This window comes from Triturus cristatus, chromosome 7 (assembly GCF_964204655.1).
Source record: "Triturus cristatus chromosome 7, aTriCri1.1, whole genome shotgun sequence".
In the NCBI taxonomy this organism is placed as follows: domain Eukaryota; kingdom Metazoa; phylum Chordata; class Amphibia; order Caudata; family Salamandridae; genus Triturus; species Triturus cristatus.
The window spans coordinates 1,619,764,114-1,619,789,084 of NC_140590.1; the positions used below are offsets into that span (position 1 = coordinate 1,619,764,114).

General features: G+C 47.5%; 1 protein-coding gene across 1 annotated transcript in view; it reads right to left on the bottom strand.

Annotated features, from left to right (window-relative positions):
* Positions 1-24,657, bottom strand: part of LOC146812537 (actin-binding Rho-activating protein-like) — a 62,826-nt gene extending 38,169 nt beyond the window's left edge. The window contains exon 1 of the mRNA XM_085619562.1: positions 23,940-24,657. Coding sequence (XP_085475688.1) covers positions 23,940-24,383 — 444 coding nt within the window. The 5' untranslated portion in view covers positions 24,384-24,657. The remainder of the gene's footprint in view (positions 1-23,939) is intronic.
* Positions 24,658-24,971: the final 314 nt, after the last annotated feature.

Below are 24,971 nucleotides of genomic sequence, written 5' to 3' on the forward strand. Positions count from 1 at the left end.
CCGCATATGTTCACTGAATTTCTCAGTAACTTCACAGAATCCCGCGGAGTGAAACTACGTGAGCTCTGCCTACCCTTACCTTTATTCTGCCTCTTTCTGCTCGTTTCTCACCTTTACCTTGCCTCTTTCTGCTCGTTGCTAACCTTTATTCTGCCTCTTTCTGCTTGTTTCTCACCTTTATTTCATTTCTTTCTGTTCTTTTGCCCCCTAGACCGCAGGGGCCTCAAGGCCCCTGCAGATCCAGCCTGCTCCCCAACTCCTGCAGGAGCCGCCATCGCTCTTGCACAAAGGGAGCGGCTGAGAATGCAGCTCCCTGCATGCAAGAGCAATCTGATTCATTTCTTTCCCTGCCCACATGTCTGTGGGCAGGGAAAGAGATGAAACCTCTGCTTTCAGCGGGAGGGGGCAATTTGATAGATCCTGCCCGCTGGAAGCGAAGTGTTTGCCTTCGCTTGGCAGGAACTGTCAAAGCTCCCTCCAGGCAAAAGCAAACAGCTATGTCCTGGGGAGGGCACCCCGGGACATAGCAGGAGCCGGCCCTGGCGGGTGGTGGACCATGTATGGTTCCAGGAGGGGGGCCACGCAGCCCCCCTCCTTCTATTTCCATGGGCCGCCCCGGGGAGGTGGTGGTCCACGAGGCCGAACATGGCCAGGGATGAGGGCCGCATGCCCTCCTTATAAAACAAGAAAGCCCCGGGGAGGTGGTAGTCCCTGCGGCGGGGGTCTCTGCACCCCCCTGCACCATATTCACATCAGTCCCAGGGAGTTGATGGTGCCCAGGGTGGGCTCCGCGGCCCGTACCATTTTTATAATTAAAACCCCGGGGAGGTGGTGGTCCCAGCGGGGTCTACATGGCCCCCCAACAAGACATAAATAAGCCACGGGGAGGTGGCGGTACCCCGGGCATAAAAATGCCCTAAAGGTGGGCGCCATGTGCCTCCTCCTTTATTTTATAAAATGTATGCACATGCCCAAGGGACCTGGCCCACTCTGTAACTTTTTTTTTTTAGCATAAACGAGCGCCGAAACCCGTGCATATTTTTTTTCCCCAAGTTTGCAGCAAATTCATGAATTTTGCAAATTTGCAGCATTTGTTTTTTTTAATGCTTTTTTGCCCTGCCGGGATCCCTCTAGTACCCTAAAACCAAGGCTTGGGTGTCAGGGTATTCCTACCCTGCCCCCTTTTTTGTAAGTTTTCTTTTTTCTCGGCTGAAACCGAGTCCCAAGATGACTGCCAACACTTCCCGTTTCAAGTGTTGGCAGCCAATCAGAGCTCTGCACCAGCTCATCATTATCTGCCAATAAGCCACGATCGCAGATATCCTGATTTGGATTTCCTCAAATTTCTGCGATCTGTGTAACCAAATGTACCTTTCTGCCAAATTCGGTGTAATTCCATCCAGCGGTTCTGGCTGTAGTCGTGTTAAAAACTCCTATGGGAAACAAACTTTTTTTTAACTCCCCACCCCTTTTTCTAGGCTCCCACGTGACGGCTCACCCCACAACCCATACACAACTAGAATCACCGGCACACTTTTTGGGGATAATTTCGTGAAGATTCATCAAACGCGCCAAAGATATAGGCAGGAGAAAAAATGCTTTTCCTATGGAAACATGATCCTAACTATAACTACCTACCGGCGACCGCCAGTATGTAATATATATATTATATATATGTGTGTGTTTGTGTAGACAGATGCACATAACATTTGCCTGCGAAATACATTTTCATTGTAAAGTCATGCGTGGTAAAGGCATATTCATTTTAAAATAGTTCATTGTAATTGACTCTTTGCAAAGGCTAAGCGTGGTTCCGGCCTTGTTGGATGGTGTGAAGTATGAATAGGTAGAAAGGGAGAGGGTAAGGTGTACAAGTTAGTAGGGAGTGGTGGAGGATGGAGAGCTTGGTGGCATGGGATGGAAAGAAGAAAGCTAAACAACAGTGTGAGGTGAGATAGGGGATAGATTCATAGTGGATGAAGGAAAAGGAGATGTAGGGACCGAGGATGGTGGAAGGGGCTATTGGATAAGGAACAGAGAGAGGTGGCAGTGGCATAGGGGGTTGAGGGTTAATACATGATATGATAAGGAGTGGTGGGATAGGGGATGGATTACTAGGCTGTGGAGGGACGGAGAATGGACATCTAGGGATAAGGGGACAGTGGAATGGAGATATGTTCATAAGTTCTGGTGGAGGTATGGGGAGTGTTGGACAGGTTAATAGGAAGGGCAAGAAGAATTGGTGGGGAATGGAGGGCTCGAGAATGAGGGAATAGGAAACGGTGGGTCAGAGGGCAATGGGGATGGTGAACGGGTGGGTGATCTATGGAGGGAACGATCAGTAGAGCAGGCAATGAAGGGCTGGTGAATAGAGAGATGGGGTAGTGGGCTAGGGGAAGGCGCAATATGGACTACGGGGTTTGGTTCAGCAAGATAGGGTGTGGATGAAAAGGGGAGTGAGAAATAGGGGAGGAGAGATTGGTTAGTAAGCAATGGTGTTGGTGAACTGGCAGGGGTAATGGGGAGGGCATGAGGGGACTGAGGCATGGAGGGAGAGGAGCTAGATGGATAGTGAGAAAGGAATGGTGGGATGGAAAGGAGTGGCTTAATTGATGAAGGGATAAGTGATGCTGTGATAAAGTAGGAGTGGTGGGTGAGGTAATGGAGATGGAGGGTCAGTGACTAATGGATAGAGGATGTACAACACAGGGACAGGCAAAGGGTGATAGAGAATGGATGGATAGGAGACGTGTGTACAAGGGGCAAAGGAACAGGAAACTGAGGGATACAGGAGGGAAGGATATGGACATATTATAGGTTAATAAGGGATGGTGGGGGAAGGAGAGTTAGGGGATTGAGGGATGGAGGGGAAAAGCGATGGAAATATGGAGGATGGATGGATGAAGAACGAGACATGAGGTAGGGATAGGATAAGGAAGCATAAGGGATTGAGGAACAAGGGATTGATTCTAGAAGGATATGGGAAGGTGCTGCAGTGGAAGGGCTTGTGGTTTGAGAGACATGGGATAGCAAGAAAAGTTGATCTGGTATTGTGGGGAGGTGGCAATCTGAGATGGAGGTGTAATAATAAAAAAATAGATATTAACTTGTTTTAGATAGTTTTACCATTTCTAAGTACAGTAAATAACAGTGGTTACCCTAACTCAATATAATGCGTTTATCTACTTTGGTGGAAGAAACGCTGTGTTGACCCTGTTGTGATTGGTATTCGTGACATGGAGTTCACACACAGATTTCAGAAGCACGTCTTATAGCGCTATGCCATTTTCTCAAGAAGTGGCTGAATGTATAAATTAAGAAAGGATGATGGAGAGAAAAGGGTGTGATGAAAGTGGTGCTGGGGTTATAGGGTGATAGAAGGGTTAAGAGACAGGAGCAGGTTGTCTGGAAATGGAGGGATAGTTGTGGTAGATGATGGTGGAATGTGGGATGGAAAGATAAAGATGGTGGAATGGGGGATGGAGGGATGGACTCCTGGGATAGAGCATGAATAATGGAACTGATTGTAGGAGAAGGAAGGTTTGTGAGGTAGTTGTAGCTAACATGGGGGTCGTGAGATAAAGAGAGGAGAAATGAAAGGATGGTATGGAGGGGTGTAAGGTGGGATTGTGGATAGAACTGGGATGGTTGGAAGGGGTTTGTTAGAGTAGAGTAATGGATATAGTGGGATCAAGGGAGTAGCAAAAACATTAAAATACCCCCCACCCACTTTGAACCACAACTCTGATGGCATCACAAAAGTGAAGGAAGTGAGCCCAAACCTCCTTGGAAGAGCTCCCTACTCTCTTCCATTCAATTATATATCCACTCATCCTTTCACCTTACCATTCACCCCCTTATATCTACCATTTCACCTTTAAATTCTATTATTCAATCTTTCTTAATTCCATCCATCCATTCATACATTCACCATCTATTTATGCATCCATCCATATATCCACCCTCCTATATTCATCCTTTGACTTACAACTCCTTCAATAAAGTTTTTCATCCATCAGTGGATTCTTTTTGCCATCCATCCACTAAGATTTCCTTTCACTTTGCCATCCTTTTACCCATCTATCCATCACTCACTCAGATTTCCATTTCCTCTGCCATTCTTTCACCCGTCCATCCACCTATGCAATCCTGCTTCCAGCCACCCACTCATTGATCAAACCACTCATCCATCCTATCACCTTTCCTACCTTTCACCCTTACTTACGCTCACCTATATTCCTTTCAGCCTTCCTTCCTTCTTTCTCTTTTCTACTAACTCGTGTATCTTTCTTCCTAAAGTGTTAATTGTAAGTTTTTGTTTGCCTGGTTGTTTGCCAAGTTAAAGACAGAAGAGGCCCATAAAGAACGCCACCCGGGCTGTAGCTGCTAAGGCGGGGGTTCACAATGCCGGAGTGGGATGGAGGATGAATAGGGGCTTGTGGTCTAGGGAACAGAGATATAGTGAATGGAGGAAGGAATAGGAGCTGATGGAAGAGGGCAGGGAAGGTAAGGCTGTTGGATTGGGGAATGAAGCTGTAGGCAGTCGGGGTTATAGGGTGAAGAGACAGAGGAAAGGAGATAGAGATGGAAAAACATTAGGTGAATAGATATAGATATTGACAGCAAAAAAGATGGATGCATGTGTTAATTAGTGATGATGGGGTGGCAAGCTAGATGGCAATAATGGAAGAGAGGTGTAAACTCTGCCTCCCTGTTACAACTTGAGTAACAAGTGTGGACTGTGGCAGCCGCATGCCCTATATTTACAGCTTCACATGCTTAGAAGGTGCCCATAACTCACAGGCGCTATAGCTGGAATCCTGACACCTTGTGCTTGCCTGTGATGAGTGACTCTCTCCTGCACTCAGCAGAAGCCGCTCTCAAGCACATGTCTGTTAGCAGCAGCAGCCCGTCCGTCCGTATGGGCTGAGGGGTCATGCCCCCATCTTTTTCCTGGCAAGAAGAGTGTCTGTCAGGCTGAACAAAGTATAGCCTGGCAGATTCTCTTCTTGTTCAGGTCAGGCAGCCAGGAGCTAGACATGTGCTTAAATGACAGGCTACTGTTGCCTGAGCTGAACTTTGCCAGGCCGAGTATTTCACAGCCCTGTGGGTGTGACCTCCTCAGCCTGGCAAAGTGCCTCGAGGCCCTCCCCCCGTGTCAAGGGGGAGCATCACTGATTGCCTCGGACATGGGCACTTCAGCTTAAGCCCTGAAGTGCCCTGGGCCGAGTGTCAATAAGTGACATGTCATCACAGAATCAGCAAGTCTCACTGACCCCATCCCACTCTCTGACGAGTGTGGGACTGCTGCCTTCCCTCATTGGCTGACGTAAGGTCAGTCAATGAGAGAAGGCAGCAGTCCCAACCCTCCTGTTACCTCCAACGCTTCCTCTGTACGGCAGGTACATTTTATGTTTTTGAATGTTTGGTGCATGTATGTATAAATGTGTGAATTTCTTGTGAGTGAATGTTGTGAATGTGTGTGTGAATGCATGGGTGTGAGTATGTAAGTGTGACCCCCCAGCCCCCTCCCTGGTAAAATTACCTGCTGCCACTGCTGATTAGTGCTAAAGTGCAGTGTATCTCAGCCTGTGCTAGAGATGGGCAAGCCAACAAATTAACAGTGAGAGGTGAGCCAGAGCCGAGCCAGAGTCCGGCTTGGATCTTAGAGACCATGCACGAGCCGAGGCCTGAAAATATACAACAAATATGACGTAAAATATCATAAAATCTCTTCAAAATTAAAAAAGTATATTTCTTTAACTTGTGTAAACTGTGACATTAATAGGACACATTATAGCACCGCACTGGGAAATACATATTAAAAGTGATAGTTTTGTACAACTGGAAGTCTGAACTCACATATTTGAATGAGCTTTCATACACGATACTGCAGAAAAAGGATTTTTAGTGAAATAAAACACTTGCCTACGATAACACACCTTAAGCAGGGAAAGCCGATTTACCTAGGTTTTCTGGTTCCACTTTGTACAAATCAGAGGGTAAATGCGTATATGTAAATGTATTTGTACTTATATAGCGCACTTCTACCCAGAGGTCTCATAGCGCTGTATTCATACCGCTGTGGAACCCTTCCTGGTTTTCCTGTGAGATGTCCACTCCTGAGCACCCCCCAAGGTGAAGCCAGGCATCCTAGCACTGTGGGGGCCATTGTGGAAATTAAGCAAGCTATTGCCCAGAGTTGCACCCATGATTAGAATAGGCACCAAGGCAAGAATTATCAGGTCTGGGGAAATTGAATCCAAGAGCCGCCGAGGCGGGAATTGAACCCTGGTCCCGGGCCAGACCTCTGCATCAGGGTCTGCCGTTCTAACCATTGAGCCACACTTCTCCACGTTTGTTCTTCCTTTTGTTAAGGCTTTGTTTTTACCTCTTAGTCCTTTTTTCTGAAGTTTTTAAAATATAGCGCAAACTCGACCCAAAGGTATTGCAGCGCTTTACATGAGCACCAGTTACATTACACAAGGTCACATGGATTGTTTATAAGCATGGGTAGATTAAGTGATTTGCTCAGATTCACAGGACGTTGAGCTGATCCTGAGACTCAAACCTGGTTCCCAAGTTCTTAAGCCAACAGCTCGGACAGTAATGCCACATCCTAGGTCGAGGGAGGCAGGCAGGCACAAGCCAGATGAAAGCTCGGCTCTTTATGGGCTCAAGGTTCCAACAAGACCTCAAGCTCAGCCAGACTTAGGGTTCAGGCTGGAGTCTGGCTTGAGTTTTCAGTGGCTCTCCACCTCTAGCCTATATCATTGCAATGAATTACTTCAGGAGTCTCAAACCCAGTTGTTAATTTGTAAAAAAATTAATGCCGGGGCTGTCGTTAGGAGACACCATGCACCATACCATTTCTCCTGTAACCCCGCCCAAAACTGAGCCAACTACTAACCAGGAAGTGGGGAGAGGATGTAGCATATGGCCAGAGCTGCTGACTTTGGAGCTGGGGAACCAGGTTTGAGTCTGCACCAGCGCAACATCCTGTAATTCAAGGCAAATCACTTAATCTCCCAGTGCCTACCAAAAATGAGTGTGTCCTTAACTGGTGCGCATCAAACTATATCGCCGATGTTGATGATTAAGTTCCGGTGCTGAGCGCCGGAAACCACCGGCTCAAATTAAAGCACTGCTCAAACTAGTTCCATGTGTAAAGGAGAATTTGCATTTCACTTGATTATTTTCCTATCTGTTGCTCGTAGGGTTGCCACCTTTTCCAGAACAATATCGGCCATTTGTTAATCTTCTTTGATTCTACAAAAGCCTGGACATGATCTTCGAGTTAGATTTTATATAAGATGTTCCGTATTAATTTTTAACATGTTTTTTCTGTCTTGATTAACTTTATTTATGAGTCGGGGATCATTAATACAGCTCAAGAACACATTTGAAAGCGCCTTCTGTTTGCTGTTTTAAGTAAGTAATGCTAAGAGGACAAAAATACTGGCTTCAGGTGATTTTCCTAATTTTTGTGCGCGCCGGGATATTAAAATACCATTTATGCTGGCAAAAAAAAAAAAGTGGCATCGCTAGTGGCACGGGTCTATAAACTACGATGGGCATTCTTTTCCGACTAGGTTCTCATCTTTCGTGGGTCAACGGCTGCGAATGTGAGCTGAGGCAGAGAGGCGTGGTTAGTTTGCACATTGTTTCTAGAGGATAGGGTCTCCTTCAATCCCAACCACGAACACTGTCCTTGGCACGCGGCCTTCAGTTGTCCTTCCCTTGATTTCTCTGCGGGGCTGATGCTTCGAGGAAAACTTTCCTGTGCGGATTGGCTTACAGGCTTCCCAGGAGACAGCTCAGTGTATTTTTGTACTCCTTCCTTACAGGGGTGGGAGTTGTCTCGGGGGTTTCAAAATCCATTACAGCATTACCGGTGGGGGAGACTACATGGAAAATGCAAAAAATCCAATTGGGAAAAGTGTCATAGCTGGTGGTTTTTGCGACTATATTTTGCATATATAAATTTTTGGTTTGTGGCTGCTTGATTTTTTGCAAATTGGACTTGTGCTTCAATCGGTTTTGCTTACGAAACATTGCCCTTGGTTTGCATTGTAGACAGCAGCTGTCAGCAGGCCTGGTGCTGGCCCCAGAGTCTAGCTGCATGTGTGTTTTGCCGTTGTGTGGACAGGGCCGGGTGAGGTGATGTTGGACTGTTCTTGTACCACTCTACTTTTTTTCTCCTGAAGGTGCCTCACTTCCATTTTGTTGCAGGATCTTGCATCACCCTGGTGGCTTTTGTTGTTAGTGGGCCAGACTTCCCAATGAGGGGACATTTTTGTTTCTGCAAGCATAAGTCTTTCATACAATTACAGCACACATTGGTATTAGTTGTAGTGTATAAAAAGTGTGCTACTGTATCTACATGTCAGAGTATAAATGTGAAGTAGGAACAGCAAGTCCGCCCCTACTCTCAGGGTCCAAGCGAGAGTTCTCTGGTGGTCGTTGCCAGGTAGAGGTTTGCATTGGGGTTTGCTTGTCTATGCCTAAGACAAACGACACTAAGAGGCATATTTACAAGCCCCTAGCACCACCGGAGCGACACTTTTTTTGACGCTCTGGTGGCGCTGTGTTCTGGCCCATATTTACAAGGCCACACTGCCTGGCTTTTCATGGCCGTGTAAATACGGCCCCTTTTCACGCATCACATTGCGTGAAAGGGGGCGTACAATAGGTGCTGCTCTGGATGTTCCACCGCAACACTTATTGCTTTTTGATGCCGCCCCAGAATTACAAGGATCTGTAAATCTGAGGCAGCGCAAAAACTAACGCCATTGAAAAGCAGGCAATAGAATGGCACAGCGACGAGAAATACTTGTATTTCTCTTTGTTGTTAGCACACGTAGAAAGAGCAAATCACCTTTAAAGATTATTTATGTGCAGGAAGGTGTCCCTTCTTGCACATAAACAATCATCCCTGCAACGAAGGCACCCCTTGCACCAGGCGCAAGGGTGTCTGCGTTGGTGCTAGGCAGCTTTTTTTAGCCCCGGTCAAGGGAAAACACAGGGGTGCGCCATATTCTTGTGAATACGGTGCACCCCTGCGTTCTTTAAATGATGCAGTTTGGCACTGCTAAATTGCTTGCAGCGCCGAATTGCGTCATTTTCTTGTACATACGCCCCTAAAAGTGCTTGGAATCTACACCTGCTTGTGACTTAGTCCAGGAAGAGTTGAAGTTGTGTTAGTGTGTACACCTGTGCGCGTACCATTGAAAAGCATATGGAGCATTCAGCGTGCTTGAAAGAGGTGCTGTCAGCCATGGCACTCAGGAGAGACTCGGTGAGAGGTGAATGGTGCCTGCAAGAGACAGGGAGCAAGTGCGGGCGGGCGTGTGTGCGTGTGATGATGATCAAAACTGATAATGTGTGTGTGCATTTATATATGTGTGCGATATATATACATATAGCACGCGTATATCACTTCTATATATAAGGGTATTGTTTTGATTGAGTATATATATATATATATATATATTTATATATATATATATATACATATATACACATATATATATATATATATGATTGCCATAATTCTGTGAGCAATCCAGCCATTCCATCCATGCAAAAAAGTGCCAGCGTGAAAGTGCTCAGTTTAAAAAATAAATGTATTCATAAATACAAAGCAGCATTTAGCAGATGTCCCTAATATTTTCTCATATTCTAGTATCTAGAAACAGTTGGCAGTTGTATATTTCAATAGAAAATCCCCTTAATCAAACATCATTATAAATGTAATGCATTAAAGAAAGTAAACACTCCAAACATTAACAACCCAATTAGTTCATATTAACAGCAATAAGATGGAAATTTATGAAATGTTAGTTTTAGTGTCCCAACTTACTTAATAAAACTGGTGTCGCACCGCTAAAAACCGGCAAGAGCTCCATAAAACTCAGTAAAATCAAGGGAACCTCAGATAAAACTAAGTAAAATCAAGATCCAACCAGATAAAAGCATCGCAACACCAGATTATAGGTTTCATCATTCAAAATAAAAGATACATAAATATAGCAGCCTCCAGATCACAGTACATATACATTGATATTGGTGCAATGTCTAAATATAATAAATAAAATCCAGGAGCTCAAAAACCGGTGATATCCTCCACTAAAACCAGTTAAAACCTAGGAAAACCCAGACTAAAACCCGGCTGAAGTAAGAGTAAAAACCAGTTAAAAAAGCAAACCTGAAAATCATCGTCATATCCAATATCGCTGGCCCCAACATTATTTATAAAAAGTTATGCAAATCATCACTATTGTTGAGACCATTCTGTATTTTAGTATCAAGTAACATGATGAACTCTGATTCCAGTTGCCTCAATCTTTTTTCTCTGTTTCCCCTTCTGCTATTTTTAGTTACTGAACGTATAACGTAATATCTGAGGTCATTGAGATTATTATTGTGTACCAGTTTTAGATGCCGCGCCAAAGGGTATTTAGGATCTGAATTTACCACTGCTCTAAGGTGTTAAAGAATCCTGTTCAAAACCTGCAATTTGGTACTACCTACATACATTAAATGACAGGTGCACTCTAAAATGTATACGTTCTACGAGTATAATGCCCTTGTATTTTCATAGGTTCAGGACTAAAGGCAGTGATATATATATATATCAAAACAATACCCTTTTTCAGCCTTAGAGAGCTGAATAATTTATGGGAATAAGGAAGCAAGGAACTCAGGATAAATCCTAAGATTAGGTGGAGAGCAGCTCCTATAGAGAACACCCTACAACTATGCCTGGGCGATAAATTCCGTTCCGCTCGCGGATTTTGCATAATTTGGGTAATTTCACGTTCCGCAGAGAACGCGGAATTGGCCAAAATTCTGCGTTCCGAGGCTTCGCGGAATTTTTTGCTTGTTCGCGTTCTCAAAATGCGTGTTCGCAAGATTTTTCTCCCCGAGCACACAAACAGCGTTCGCAAACAGGAAAGAAGCATTGCGAACAAGCAATTACGCGTGTTTGCGGAATTTCTGCGTGCTCGTCGAGATTTTTTACCGTTTCGCAGAGCTTTGCGTAGCGCGACTACGCAAATTCCGCCCACCCCTACTTACAACACCAGCAAACCTCTGAAACTTCTCACCTCAAATGTCTGTATTTCTAGAAAAGTGTTTAGGCATACGATTAGAGCAGGGCCATCCACGCCGAGCTAGAAAGTGATAAAATCTCTTGCCATTTTACAGCAAAGTTTTTAAGCATAGGATTAGCTAGTGCCAACCATGCTCAGCTGAAAATTACAAAAGCCTTTTACAAAAGCCTTTTACCACTCCAGGCACAGTATTACAGCTTTGGGTTGATAAAATACCATTCAAGCCAACCTGGAATGAATAAAAGCAACCACTGACACATGTTTTGCTCTTCTTATGAGCTCTTCAGAAAGATATCGCTTTGCCCATACACAAGGGAGCACCCAGTGCAACACAATACCCTTTGGGGCTTAGAGTGGTAAACATCTTTTCTCATTTTATGTTTCAGCTCAGCATGGATTGCACTGGCTAATCCTGTGCTTAAAGACTAATGTGGAATTACTTAAATTACTCTGATTACTCCGGCGTAATTGAAATTCCACCCAGGCCTACCTCAAAGTGGATCCACCTTGCCATAGGCAGTCAGTGTGGATGGGAAGTGTTGGAAAGGCGTTCGCCGGAGGGGGGTTCGATGCACGTCTTGCTTGCCCAGGAGGCAGTCTACGGGCTGGGATGTTCGGACGGCTACCTTCAATTCTCCGGAGACTCCTCCCCACTCGAAAGGCACCAGAGCCATCTGGCAGAGGCTCTCGGAATTGTCGGAGGATATGACCGGACAGAGGGCACCGGGTAGGATCTGGTCTTCAGAGATTAGGTTGCGGTGGACCGCGGTGACACTTGCCCCGGTATCGCGGAGGCCCTCGACTCGGTGGCCGTTGATGGTCACCTGCTGTCGGTACTTCTTCGTGTTGGCGGGCAAGGGTGTCCCGGGGACCATTTCTCGATCACCAAGGGAGACCAGGGCCATGGCAGCTGGTTCCCACTCTTCGGAGTCCTCGATCTCTTCCCCTAGGGCCACGGAGGCCATCTGCCGGGCCGGGGGGTTGGTCGTTGCGGGTTGTTGATACTGGGGACACTGGGGGTCATTGGAGTAGTGTCCGGGCTGTTGGCAGCGGAAGCAGGTGATCCTGGTTCGTGGCCCTAGCCGCCCCGGGGCTCCAGTGCTGGCTGGGGACAGGGCTGGACCTGCCGCTGGTGGGCTGCTGGGAGGGCTGTGCGGGGGCCCCCCTGGGAAGTCTCTCGGTCGGCCGTGGTTTCCTCCGCCCCTCTGGCGGGGGGGTCCTTGACTGTGGCGACCGTAGTCTCCCACGGGGCCTCGGGTGGCCCGGGTGTTCACCCAACGGTCAGCCTCGGCGGCCAGCTTTCGAGGGTCGGTGAGTTTACTGTCCAGGAGATGTTGGCGCAGTTCTACAAAGCAATTGGCCGCTAAATGTTCCCAGGCGATCAGATCAAACAGCTCTTCGAAGGTGGAGACCTTGCTACCCTTGATCCACCCGTCCAAGGCCCGGCTGTAAAAGTTCACGTATTCTACCCAAGTGGTGCCCGGTATCTTTTTGTAATCTCGGAACCGTTGCCGGTACATCTCGGGGGTGAGTCCATACCGGCCCACGAGGGCTTCTTTCATGTGGCTGTTGGAGTTCATGACCGTGGAGGGCAGATCCAGCAGGGTATCTCTTCCTTCGCTTAAGAACCGGCCCCATAGCCCAGCCCCCCAATCCTTCTGCGGGACTCGGTGAGAGGTCATGGCGACTTCGTAGGCCTTAAACCACTGCTGGATATCGTCATTTTTGTAATACTCCTTTACCACATCCTTGGGGATGTGGACTTTGGCTTCCACGGTGGGAGCGGATGGTAGATTCCCGGAAGGTCGTGACTCTTCGCTTTTAGCCCTCAACTCGATCTCTTTCAGGCTGCGTTCATGTTCCAGCTGGAGTTTCTTTTCGTCGTGCTCTCTTTGGCGTCTCTTTTCCTCGAGTTCCCCTTGTAGCTGTAACTGCTCGACGGCTAACTTTTTCTCGGCCAGTTTTAGTTCTCCCTCGATTTTCAGCTTGGCCAGTTCAAGTTCGTGGTTGCGGCCTCTCTCTCGGTTTGCTAGTTCCTCGGGGGACAGGTTCCCCTCTGGCCCACTGTTTCTCACCGGGATGCTTTGTGGTTCATGGGCGGAGTCTCCTTCCGTTTGGGTCGAGGGCGCCCCCGTCTCGACCCAGGTCTTCAATACTTTTTGGAAGTCTTCCTTTGTGCTTAATCCGGTGGTAGCGATTCCAAGGTCTTTGCAAAATTGTTTTAATTCTCTATGCGTATAATAGTCCAATTGATCCTCTCGGAACGTTGAGCTCATTTCGGTACCTGCGGCACCCAGGGAGGTTTCTCCTTCCATCTCTGTTTGGTAGTGCGTCAGTCGTTCACTGCACGCTCTCTTTCGGTGTCGGCTCGGATCCCGTCGTCTGCCACCAAATGTTGGAAAGGCATTCGCCGGAGGGGGGTTCGATGCACGTCTTGCCCACCCCTTTGACCCACCTCTCCCAAGTAGGCCGAACCAGGCGCGCACACCCTGAGCTTACACTACGAACAGAGTGACACCACACGTATTCTTTGTAGGACGATAGGTTCTTTTATCGAAGGTTTCAAGGGATCTTTATGATCCAAGGTGTAAGGAGAACATCAGCGGCACAAGAGTCTACAATTCGGTGGTAGGGGAATGGGGGTAGCGGGACAGTCTTGGAAGGTAGTGTCTCTGCAAAGTACCCGGCGGATAGCTCACAATCCTCGAGCTGGAGGGTGTCGTTTCTCTGGGCGATCTCTTGCCAATTCGTCCTCGAGGGGAGAGCCGCGAGTCACTCAGCAGGCACAGGTAGTCGGAATTCGGGAGCCGCGATCTTGTCAGCAGGGCTCAGATGGTTCAATGGCTGGGGGGCCGCGAGTCACTCAGCAGGCCCAGGTGGTTCGGAGTTCGGGAGCCGCGATCTCGTCAGCAGGGCTCAGATGGTTCAATGGCTGGGGGCCGCGAGTCACTCAGCAGGCCCAGGTGGTTCGGTATTCGGGAGCCGCGACAGCGTCAGCAGGCTTCGATGGTTCCAGGTCTTCTCTGCCATACGTTCCTCCGGCACCCCTTATTATACTCCCCCTGCCCTTTGAAGTCCGGAGTCCTCGCAGAGAGGGGCCTTGGGTGACTGAGGGGGTTCGGCCGGATTTCCTGCCGCTCGTTTCTTTGGTCCTTTCAGGTGGGTCTGGGAGGGACCCCAGACACTCGGCAGGCGAGGCGCCTGCTCCCCAGGGGCCTGGTGGCCGATCGAGTCCTCCCGGGGGAAGGCGACCCGAGGTGTGATTGGGCTGGCGCCTCTTGGTCTGGCTCGGGGGTTCCCGCTCCCTCGGTCGGACATGTGTGGTAGGGTGTCGAGTCTGTCGGGGGCTCTGGCCGGCCCTCGGGTCTGTGTGGCTGGGGCGGCCGGAGTCGGAGATGCCGCGTCTTGGGGGTGGTTGCAGGTTGGCTGGATGATCGGGAGGGCATACGCCGTGAGGCCGGTCTCACAGGAAGCATAGGAGAAACATGATAAAAATGGTATTAGTAGGGCTTCAATGAGAACCCTAGCTTTGATGTATATGTGATAACTACCCCCATATTTGCAAAAGGTATATGTGTTTGTCAATGACCAGTACAGGAACGAGCTCCCATCCTGCTCCAGTGTGCAACGTTTAGTTCAGAGAATTATGTGAACATTCTTGGTTTCCTTCCCTCTGGTCAGTAGGATCCAGGAACCCTCAAGGTGAGCCTCGCACGAACTCGACGCCACCACCACCACCACCTGAATCTCCTTCATGATAGGCTTGGGTACCACCTCCCTGTATGACAATAGTTTCTCAAAAGTCCTGTATACCTAGTTTGCGGCAGTAGCATATTCAATTGTGAAGAAACAATAAAAATGTGTGAAGAGGTGAAGAGGTGAACAGCCCCGGCCCGTGCAGGTAAGAGCGGTGGGCTGGGGGATTTCAACAGACAACGATGAGAAAAAATTATTTATTTATTTAGTTTTCCCTCATGGTCGTCTGTCGCATCCCGCTCCCAACCCGGCCCACCGCTCTTACCTGCACGGGCCGTGGCTGGGTGTGAAGTCAGTCTGACCTAAGTCCACCTGTGTCTACCTAGACAATTAGCTATCATGTGAATTGCCGGCTGGAAAGCAGGAGGCTTGTGCCATAGTTGTGCGCAAGGCAGTGAAATTGCATCCCACCCATTGCCTGCCCGCCTGGACTGGTACCCGTACAGTGGTGACTCGCAGTTTGTTGCAGACTTAATCCCTACACAGAAATCAGCAGAAAAAACTCAGGAAAGAGTACTCTATTTTGATGTGGCTGTGAAACAGACCTTTTCACACCGAGAACTGCATCGCCGTTTCATACTTCTATAACAGTTTATTTTATTGTGAAGTATTTTGTCATTCTTTAACTACATATAGTTATATAAAAAGATCAGTCGGTCTCAGTTGCTCTGAACGAACCCTGCTGAAATGCATGTTTCAGCCTGATCTTCCAGACCTTCTTCAGGGTTTCACAGGTGTGCATAATGTTAACGGACCAAGTTGCGCCCCATCCTTATAAGCTATTTTAAAAAGCCAGTGGTTAAATGCTAAGGAATTATTTAATACAAAAACCTTTTATGATCCATTTACTTATGCTCTTCAGTGTATTTATTTCCAAAATGAATAAGACGCCTAGCAGGCAAATAGAACAAGAAACATTTCTCACTTACACATAAGTCTTACCGTGTCTGGGTTCTAGTAAATCCTTTCCATCCTCTGCTCATTGCTCAGTGTCAGAAGAGATACTCATCATGTCCACAAGGGGAGTCTCAGGGGTGCGCCCCGTCACTCTCACTGGCTCTTTCACACTGGGATCTTTTATGCTTGCTGCTGCATGGGCTGGGGTTGGCCGCAGGGCTTTAAGTAGGATAAAAAAACTGTGGGGAGGGGGTTCTCAAATGGGCATGGTCGATGTAATTAAGGGTGTGGCTTAAAAACACATAAACTAAAAAACTGTGCTTAATATAGTGTGCCGCCCGACTGGTATTTTGCTGCTTCTGTTATTGCATCCAGATGTATAATACAACAATTAACATTACACCTACAACCAACCATGACTATTGGCTTTGTCCATGGTTGTTAGTTACATAAGATAAATAAGACCAACAACTATGGTTTCCTCATATATAATATTGAAAATGCTTCTGTTCTGAAATGATGCAACTGTGAAAGAACTACAACGAGTCTGTTTGAAGTTACATCAAAGGCAATGAAGGGTGGCACCGCAGCAGGGTTAAGAATTATTTTTCACCCTGACGGTGAGGGCAAAAATGGAGAGCCTGACAGAGACCCGTCTCAGAACCTGCTTTTTAGAACTGCTGGTGTGAGCACCGGCAGGACCCAGCCCACTTAAAGCCCTGGTTGGCAGGGCCACAGAGCAAAACCAAAGGGGATGATGGACGGAGTGTTGAACATTGCAAGCACTCACTCCCAGTCAACTGATCTGGGTTTAATCCATCACCGTTCTTTAGCTCACTGCACCACCCCAGTTCAGACATGGCCATATGCAAATCAGTCTGACCCTGTGCCTCATGGGAACAGTCCAGCCCGAACTGCCAAGCCATGTCTTCCCTGGACCGGAAACAAGCATCCTGGGACCGGTTTCGGGTTCATAACCCTCATCAGCCAGGCTATCTTGAATCCAGGGGAAGTAATCAACCCTCCGCTTTAGCTGCCTGAGACAAGGTGGGTGTCACTGGGTAGTTCTGTGAAACATGAAATATTTATAATTAATTAATTCCAGATTTGTAAGGCGCGACTCATCACCCCTAAGAGTCTCTAGGTGCTGGAGGCCGCAGAGGAGATTAAGTGCGCTATTGCCTAGCGTCACATGATGGTGAGCTGCCACCAGCGATCGAAACACGAGCGCAGTGCCCTGGGGTCAGCCACTCTGGCCACTGCACCACACCTCTTCCTCTTGGTATATATGGCACCTTTGACTTTGATCAGAGACTTTAGTCTCCAAGAATCTCGTAAATATGGCCTCTTGCACTGGAAGGAAGGAAGGAAGGGAGAGAGGGAGGGAGGTTTGAAGATAAAGAGGGATGGAGAGAAGTGTGGAGCGAGGATGAATACGGAGATATCTGAAGAGGGGGATGGGTGGAGAGATGGATGGTCGGACAGGAAGATAAAGGGATGAAAAGGGATGGATGGAGAGAAAAGTGAAATAAGGGTGGTTGGAAAGGGTAATGAATAAGAGAAGGATGAACGGATGGAGAGAAAAGATATGGTTGGATGGAAGGAAATAAGGATATGGTGAGATGGATGGGTGAGAGAAGGATGGATAGCAAGAAGGAAGGCTTGGTGATGGATGAAAATGCAAAGAAGGAAAAAGACAAAGAAGGTTAGAGAGAAGGAAGGATCATTAAAAAATTTGGAGAGAAGGAAGAATGTAAAAGACAAAAAGAAGGGTGAATGGTTAAAAGAAATACATAAAGGATGGAAATATGGAAGAATAGCAAGATGGAAAAAGACTAAGGACGGAAAGAAGGAAGGAAATGTAAGAATTCCCTTAGGTGGACCAATCTCCTGAACAACCGCTGGACTTGCTTGCTTCACTAGCTCGCCAAGAACTATTTGGGACACCGTTTGAAAGTGGAGGGAGTGCTACTCCATGGTTCCATTGATGCGGGTCTTCCAAACGGGACCCTGGGTATTGCCCATGCTTTTCCACCCAGAACTATTTTCAAGAATAAATTATCTTTTTTAAATCTTTTCTCAAAGTAAGATCTAAGAGGCCTCTATGCATGGCCTACAACTCTCAAATGTAAGTGGCTGCGGAGGAAGTGCAATGTGTTCACGTGCTGGCTGGACCAACCTGTGACATCATGGGGCTCAGTTTTCAAACTCAGAACAGAAGATCAGCCAACTGGCATGGCGCCGCCTTGTGTCACACGATATCAACTCACTTCACTGTACCCTTGTGAAGAGCAGATATCACGTGGTGTGAATACAGTGACCGCAAATACCTTGCAGAGGGCAGGTTTCCAGCTTCCTTTGTGAAGGCTTTGCTCAGCAGACATCCAACAGCGTTTTTGCAACTTTCCAGGACGTCAGCAAGCTTTACAAACCACTGTAGTCTATTTTTTTTAGAGGAGGCGTCTTCTCAGACCATGCAGAGCTTTTCGCCTGTCCCCTTGGTGTAGCGTGGTGGGCATTAGGCCCTCATGTTGGTAAATGCCTGTCACAGACACTGGTATATATATGGAAAATACAACAGGCCCCAGACACGTGCGTCCGGCCCCTTTTATTATCAGGCTCACGTCACTCGTGATATCTGTGTTGGATGGGTGTGGGGTGTGGGCTAATGATCTGCCCTCAAGGAGTGGCGGGTAACACAGTACTCGGCAAAACAATCAAACCAGTCCAGCAGGACTCTACACTCGGCCCCTGTCTATTGTTGGCAGGTAGGGAAGGGCCCAAAGCTCCTCCGCATACCGAACCCTGTCCCTAATCCCACACCAGGGCCGAACTGGCCATACCTGGGATCAGGCATTTCCCCGGGAGGCTGGAAGGGTGAGGGCCGGTTTTGTTACTGGGGTGGGTTTTGCAGCGGTGCAGCAATATCGACCCCAGAAACGAAAGCAGCAGTGCTACGCCCCCTCCTCCTTCACCTTCTTCCCCCACCCCCTCCCCCGGGTGCTGGTCCGACAAAATTACCAGGGCCACTTTGAGTTCCCAGTCCAGCCTTGGTCCCCACCACGCCCTCCTTACACAGTAAAAGTAATTTTAAAGTTGGCAGGTTGACACAGTGAGTTTCTTTAAATGTCTCCAAGGTGGACAAATTAAGTCCCCTTCATTTGGACTTCACTAAGCACTAGTTATAAACGTCACTGTACAAGGATCAGAAGAATCTACATTGTTCGGACCCTGTGGCACTATTAATAACCCTGCAAATACAGAAGCCCTAAACGTGTATGCTCTGACATTACAATGCTGTTGCATGGTGTGACCTTGAGACATGCAGGCAGTAGGCAGCACTACTGGTGACAGGGACCAAAACCCTCAGAAATGGACAAAGAAAAACACGAATGACCTCGACTCAGTCTGTGTACCTTAGGGAGCACAAATGGATGGCATCAAATTACCACATCTGCCTCCCTCTCCAGTTTCCAAATTACAAAATTACTGGATATTCTTTGGACTCTCAACAGGCAGCGTGTTAATGTAGCGGTAAAGGAGTGATGCCGTGAAAGTCGTAAAAATCGTGGGGCTTATTTACAAGCCTCTTGCGGCAGTTTTGAGTCATTTTTCCCCTGTTAAAAATGACGCAAAAGTGGCGCAAGGGGCTTGTAAATCTATGTGTAAAGAAAACATAAACTGCGTACAACACACACTACTCAACCAACAACGCAGAAAGCCTCGAAACGATAACACAATGCGAGTGGAAAGAAAATGTAACCACAATTGCCAAGCTTGGTTTACACTACCATTGAAATTAAAAGTCTAATTATTGCTTTTGGAAGACTTGAAAAATAATGTAAGACTTCCACGGGGTGGCGCTGCTGCCTCACGAATTCAAGACAGCATGAATTGGCTATTGCAAAATCCCGCTATTTTATTCAGATGTACACTCATTTAGACCTCACCTCCGGCTGCACAAGAACATTGATGCGCTTACCAAATATTTACAAGGGGCCTATAGCCATACATGCACTCATTGTACAACAGGAAAGTGTGAGATTTCGAAAACGAGATCGGGGGAATATGTTTTTCCCCATTGAGTCAGAGGCAATTTTAGGGGGGAGATAGATAAACTAAAGCCGGTTTTGGCTTTAAAATCGGAAGTCTCCCTCTTGAATCAGGTCTGTTGGCATGTATGCTATACAGGGCCACTGAAATTATGCGGCAAGAGAGGGCCAAATTATGCGGCAGGATTGAGTAAATTATGCAGCAAGAAAAACTAATTATGTGGCATAATGCGACACATTTTGCTACTTCATTGTTTGATAATTTTTTTACTTGGTAACACTTTCTGGACCTTAGTTGCATTACATTAGAACCATTTTAACACTGAAATATATTAATAAGCAGTAAAAAGGTGACCAGTCCAGATTTGCAAAGGTCATTCCACTGCGCGGCAACATATGTTGTCGTATTTTTAGTAACTTTCGAACCGTTTGAGCCAGAAATAAAATTTTGGGGGGGTTAAAATCTGCAAATTTTGCAGCAGATGATGGATTATGTAGCAAAATCGGCAAAACCATAATTATGCGAAAATCGCTGCACAATCGCATATATGTTCAGTGGCCCTGGTTACAGCCCACCCATTGCTTTCAATTCTTTGGCTTTCCTGTTGCTCTCATTTGCATGTTACTCATTTCATGGTTTGCCTTCCTCTTCTTGAGTTTGTCCCCCCTTTTACCTTCCCTTTCATATTTTTGGTAAAGCACAGCATGAGAGTAGATATGTTTCCCAGCTCTCTCCCTCAGTTGCTTCTCCTCACACTTCATGTTGCCCTCCCCTCTTATACACTCTCTCTGTCATATGCTTCTCCCTCTACCAAACTTCACTGCCCCGTGCTCTGTGTTGCTCTGTCCTCATGTGCTTCTCTTCCCCTACCTCCATTTCGCTCTCTCCCTCGAGTGTTGCTTTCCCTTCCTCCCCACACCCAGCTAAAATCTTATTTTATCAGCCCTGCCCACTCCCTGTTGTTTTCCCCACCCGCTCCACCAACCACTTCTCTTTTGCCTCCTGCCCTCCCCCATGCAGACCTTTTATATATTTTTTATTTTTGCTGCTGGCCTCTCTACCGATTCATCTAGGATCAGGATATATAAAAAGTTGATGCCTATGTCACATGGGCACACATCATCACACATGCACACTCCTACAAAATGGCACGGTGAGTGGCACTGTGTCTTCGCTCTTTTATGTATATTTTTTTATTTTGGCAATGATGCACAACATTAGCATAAAATACTATCAAAAGTACACTGAATCATCACACATAACATTATTCATTTCATAAATGCATTGTATACAAAATGCAGCCTTTTTTTTTACAGCTGCAGGCTTTTTCAGGAGGCAGAGTGCAATCCGGGCATATTGGCTTTGCCAATGCTTGCTCAGAAGAGATGAAGATATATCCCTGGTTTTCTCTTGAAGTTTCACTGGTTTGGGTACATAAATACATATCATTGGAGGGCAGACAAGACCACCAAATCGTTTAGTCAGCACATTTCCATATCCTTTGCAGTACCTGGAGAGTCTTTCTGCCCACTGCATATCTGAGCACAATTCACCACCTGAGCTATCTTCTTGTCTCCTGAATGGTGCAAAACACAAACACGCTTAGGTGCCAGTGAGTTACCATCAGGTCCCTGCCCAGTGCCGGACTGGCCATAGCGGGCATCGGGCAATCCCCCGGGGCGCCGCACGGGTGGGGACCGGTTTTGGGCCCCTGGGGGCTGTTTTTGTTACAGGGCCGTTTTTGCAGCATAGCTGCAAAATCGGCCCGTAACAAAATCGACCGAAAACCAGCCCTCGCAAAGAGCTCGGCGGCACCCCCAAGCCCCGAGGGGCCGGCCGAGCACTTTGCCAGGGCCGGTTTTGGTTCCCAGTCCGGCCCTGTCCCTGCCTCTTGCTTCACCCAGAGCCAGCTCTAGAGCGGTGCGATCGGTACCACAGCACCGGGCGCTGACTTCTGGGGCGCTGTGTTGTCAAAATATATAGTGGATTTACAAGCACCTGCTGCAGAGTTCCTGGCCGCCAGCAATTTTCAAGCAACAATACAAATGTCAAGATAACTCTGGTGATTAATGGACCTTCTGGAGAGCGACAGAGTGTTTTCTAGTGGAAGTTTTGACGCATCATAAAGTAGCCCAGAGGGTTAAAGTGTCTGCTGCAAAGCACGTGTACCATGCAGATCACAGAAGTGCATATAATGTAAATAGTTTAGTGGGGTACTGCTATTGTGGGATATATCCTTTTGTTAGTTGCAATTTAGAAATTAAAATCCTAATATAGAACAGAAAGCTATTAACTGTCATCAAAGAGCTGCGTGGAAACTGCAAGGTATAGGTTAGAGCGTTATGATTTTTTTCCCAGTGTTTCATCATCCTAATGTTACAAAAAGCTTTCATTTAGGTAGAAATCAATTGCTATTAGTAAAGACAACCCCCAACCATGGTGGTACGCTTTAAATTCTGAGTTTGTGCTTCTCCAGATCATGCACTCTTAATTTATATTGCCTACCAGTATGGATGACATCGGACGCCTATGCTTTGCAGTCCTCTTTCTTATGCAACATTTCCTATACACTGATTTATATTGATGTGACTTACTGTCTCTGTGTAACTTTTGTGTAATGTAAAGTGCTCTGACACCCTATAGTGGTATGAGTAGCGCTATAAAACAAAAGAAAAGCATGCAAGAGAGAATGGTTACGGGGGCTTGAGGGGCACTGTTAAAGGGTGCTAGTGAGGGAATCCGTGGAGAAGGAGGTCATTGGAGGCGCCAACAAACATAGTCGCACTAGTCACCACCAGAGCTAAAGCCCGCCTTGGTCCCATCTGGGGGGCACCCTTTAAATATGATGCAGTGAGGCTAGAGTGTAGAGCAAGGGTGCCTCCTAGTAACGTGGCTGTGTAGACTTGTCCATGACCAACCCAGGGTTTTCACCCATCTTCTATCCCCTTCAAGTTTTCAGGCACCGGTAAGACTGAGCCCTCTACTCATGGCATGAGGGCACAGGGCTCGGGAATTGCGCCCTGTATTGTATGGGTATTCTCGAAGCCCAGGCCAGCCTCACTGAATTAGGATGTTTTTCTCCTATTATTTGGACAAGTACTGTTTTTACCACTATTGTTTGTTTTCATGCTGTACCTAGGGGCATAGATTCATCCAAAATCATGATTTAGAAATGACTGGGATAGAGTCAGAGGAGTAATGCGTGTGGGAGCAAAGCCGTGGCTCGCGAGCCTGGCACCGATACCTATGTATTGAGCTTATGAATCCCAAAGACATCTCCATGGTGAAGGAGGTGAGTCAAAAGACAAGTATGGTCACTTTGGCTCATAAAATGTTTACTGTGCCAACACGTCACTGGGTCGGCCTCAAGGTGCTACAAGCACCTCTGTTTCCCCAGTGGTGAAACCAGAGAAACTGACGACACACAAAACTTTGGAGGCTTAATGCAGATTGTAATTATGTGATAGTGTTCCCCAATACCTTGTGCATTTCCACAAAGTGTCTCGAAGGGGGCAAATTGTTGCACAGGTGTTCCCTGACCCAGGCAGCTCTGCCCCAACATTCTGTTCTTTGTTCTCGAATTGTTGTGTAACCTCTTATGTTTGGTTCACGTGCACGGGCAGGGTGGACAAAGCCTGTTAGTGACCCCATGGACCTTGTGAATAGGCATAGAACCTAAGATTACCCATAACAATGACCTTATGCATGTTGGGTTTGGTGAAGAGCCAGAGTGAGAGATGCCATGGCAGACCAGTGGCACTGGAAGGCTGGTAGAGGTGGGGCAGAGTGAGTCAAAAGGTGGGCTGTCTACTGACATTCCTCATCTTGCCCACATCTGACTCAATAATTAGAAGTGAACTATATATATTCTGTCCTGGCATACTCTGGATGTTATGACATACATCGAGGTTTGGTGATGGACCCAAAGCTGGAATGTAAGTCACTGGGGCATCAAGTGAGGTGTGGAGTGAGGGAAGTGCTCAAGGAAAAGGATGGAGTCATGACAGCGCTCAGTGGAGGTATGGGCTGACACCCCCATGAGTTGCACTTTAAATACAAGCCCTGTGCCCGCAGTGTACAATCCCTTCTTTCTTGGTAATGGCGCGTCGCGGACCTTACCTTGGACAGAAGGATCTTCCTCCTCCTGGCGGCCTCTTGTTCTACTTCATCTTTGGAAGAAGGACCGGTTCCATCTTCCTCTTCCCTAACAGGCCCATCACGTTGGCAGGCATGTTCCTCACATCTGCCCATGACCAGTTCACTGACCGAGCTTGGAATTGTCTTTCCTGGTGTCAGGGACCCTTGGTTATCCATACGCTCTTGACCTGATTGGTTTAAAGTGCAGGATTTCACTTGGGGACCCATTGCTTGGCCGATGACGTCAGTTCTTGAACCGCTGCTAGGCTGAATCAAGTCCTTCCTTCCACTTGCACAGCAGCCCTGAGAACTTTCAGTTTCATTTTTGTGGACACTCCTGGGCATGTCTCTTTGATGGCTGTCTTGATTGGTTGACAGGGTCTCTGTGTCCAATCCTCTCCCTTGCCCGTGCACCTGGGAAGGCATTACTTGACCAATCCTTGTACAGCTGGCGCGGTCTCTGTGCCTCACCCCTTAGAGAGCTCTGGTGAGTGGAAAGGCAGCAGATTACAAGACACTCACCAACATCTGGCTTCAAGGGTACCAGGTACCTGGGACCACGGGAAGGCTGGTGTTCACTCCCAGGGCACCGGTGCTTCGAGTCTGCTGCTGGTGACAATCCAAGGGCAGAGCTTGGAGCTTTACCGTGGCTTGAACCCAGAGCCCCACTGAGGCCAGAGCTCTCTGTGCTCCGGTGAGTGCAGCCCCAGGGCTCTTTATACCACTCAGCTCGGCAGGATCAGCTGTCCTGGGAATGCCAGGCATGTGGCCTTTATGGGCCCTGCAGCAAGTAAAACCTGCAGGAGAAAGAGGCCCTGGGCAGCGACCAGTGGGGAAGGAGGGTGGAAGGATGGGAGACGGTGGAGAGCGCAGGGATGGGGTGGCAAGCGGTGGAAAATATAGTCGACGGTGGGACAGTGGATGAGTGGGGGGGTAATTGAATAGGTAAAGGAGGATGTGGAGAAATGAGGTGGTTGGAGATGTGAGATGAGTGTTTGGTGGCACAATTGAGAG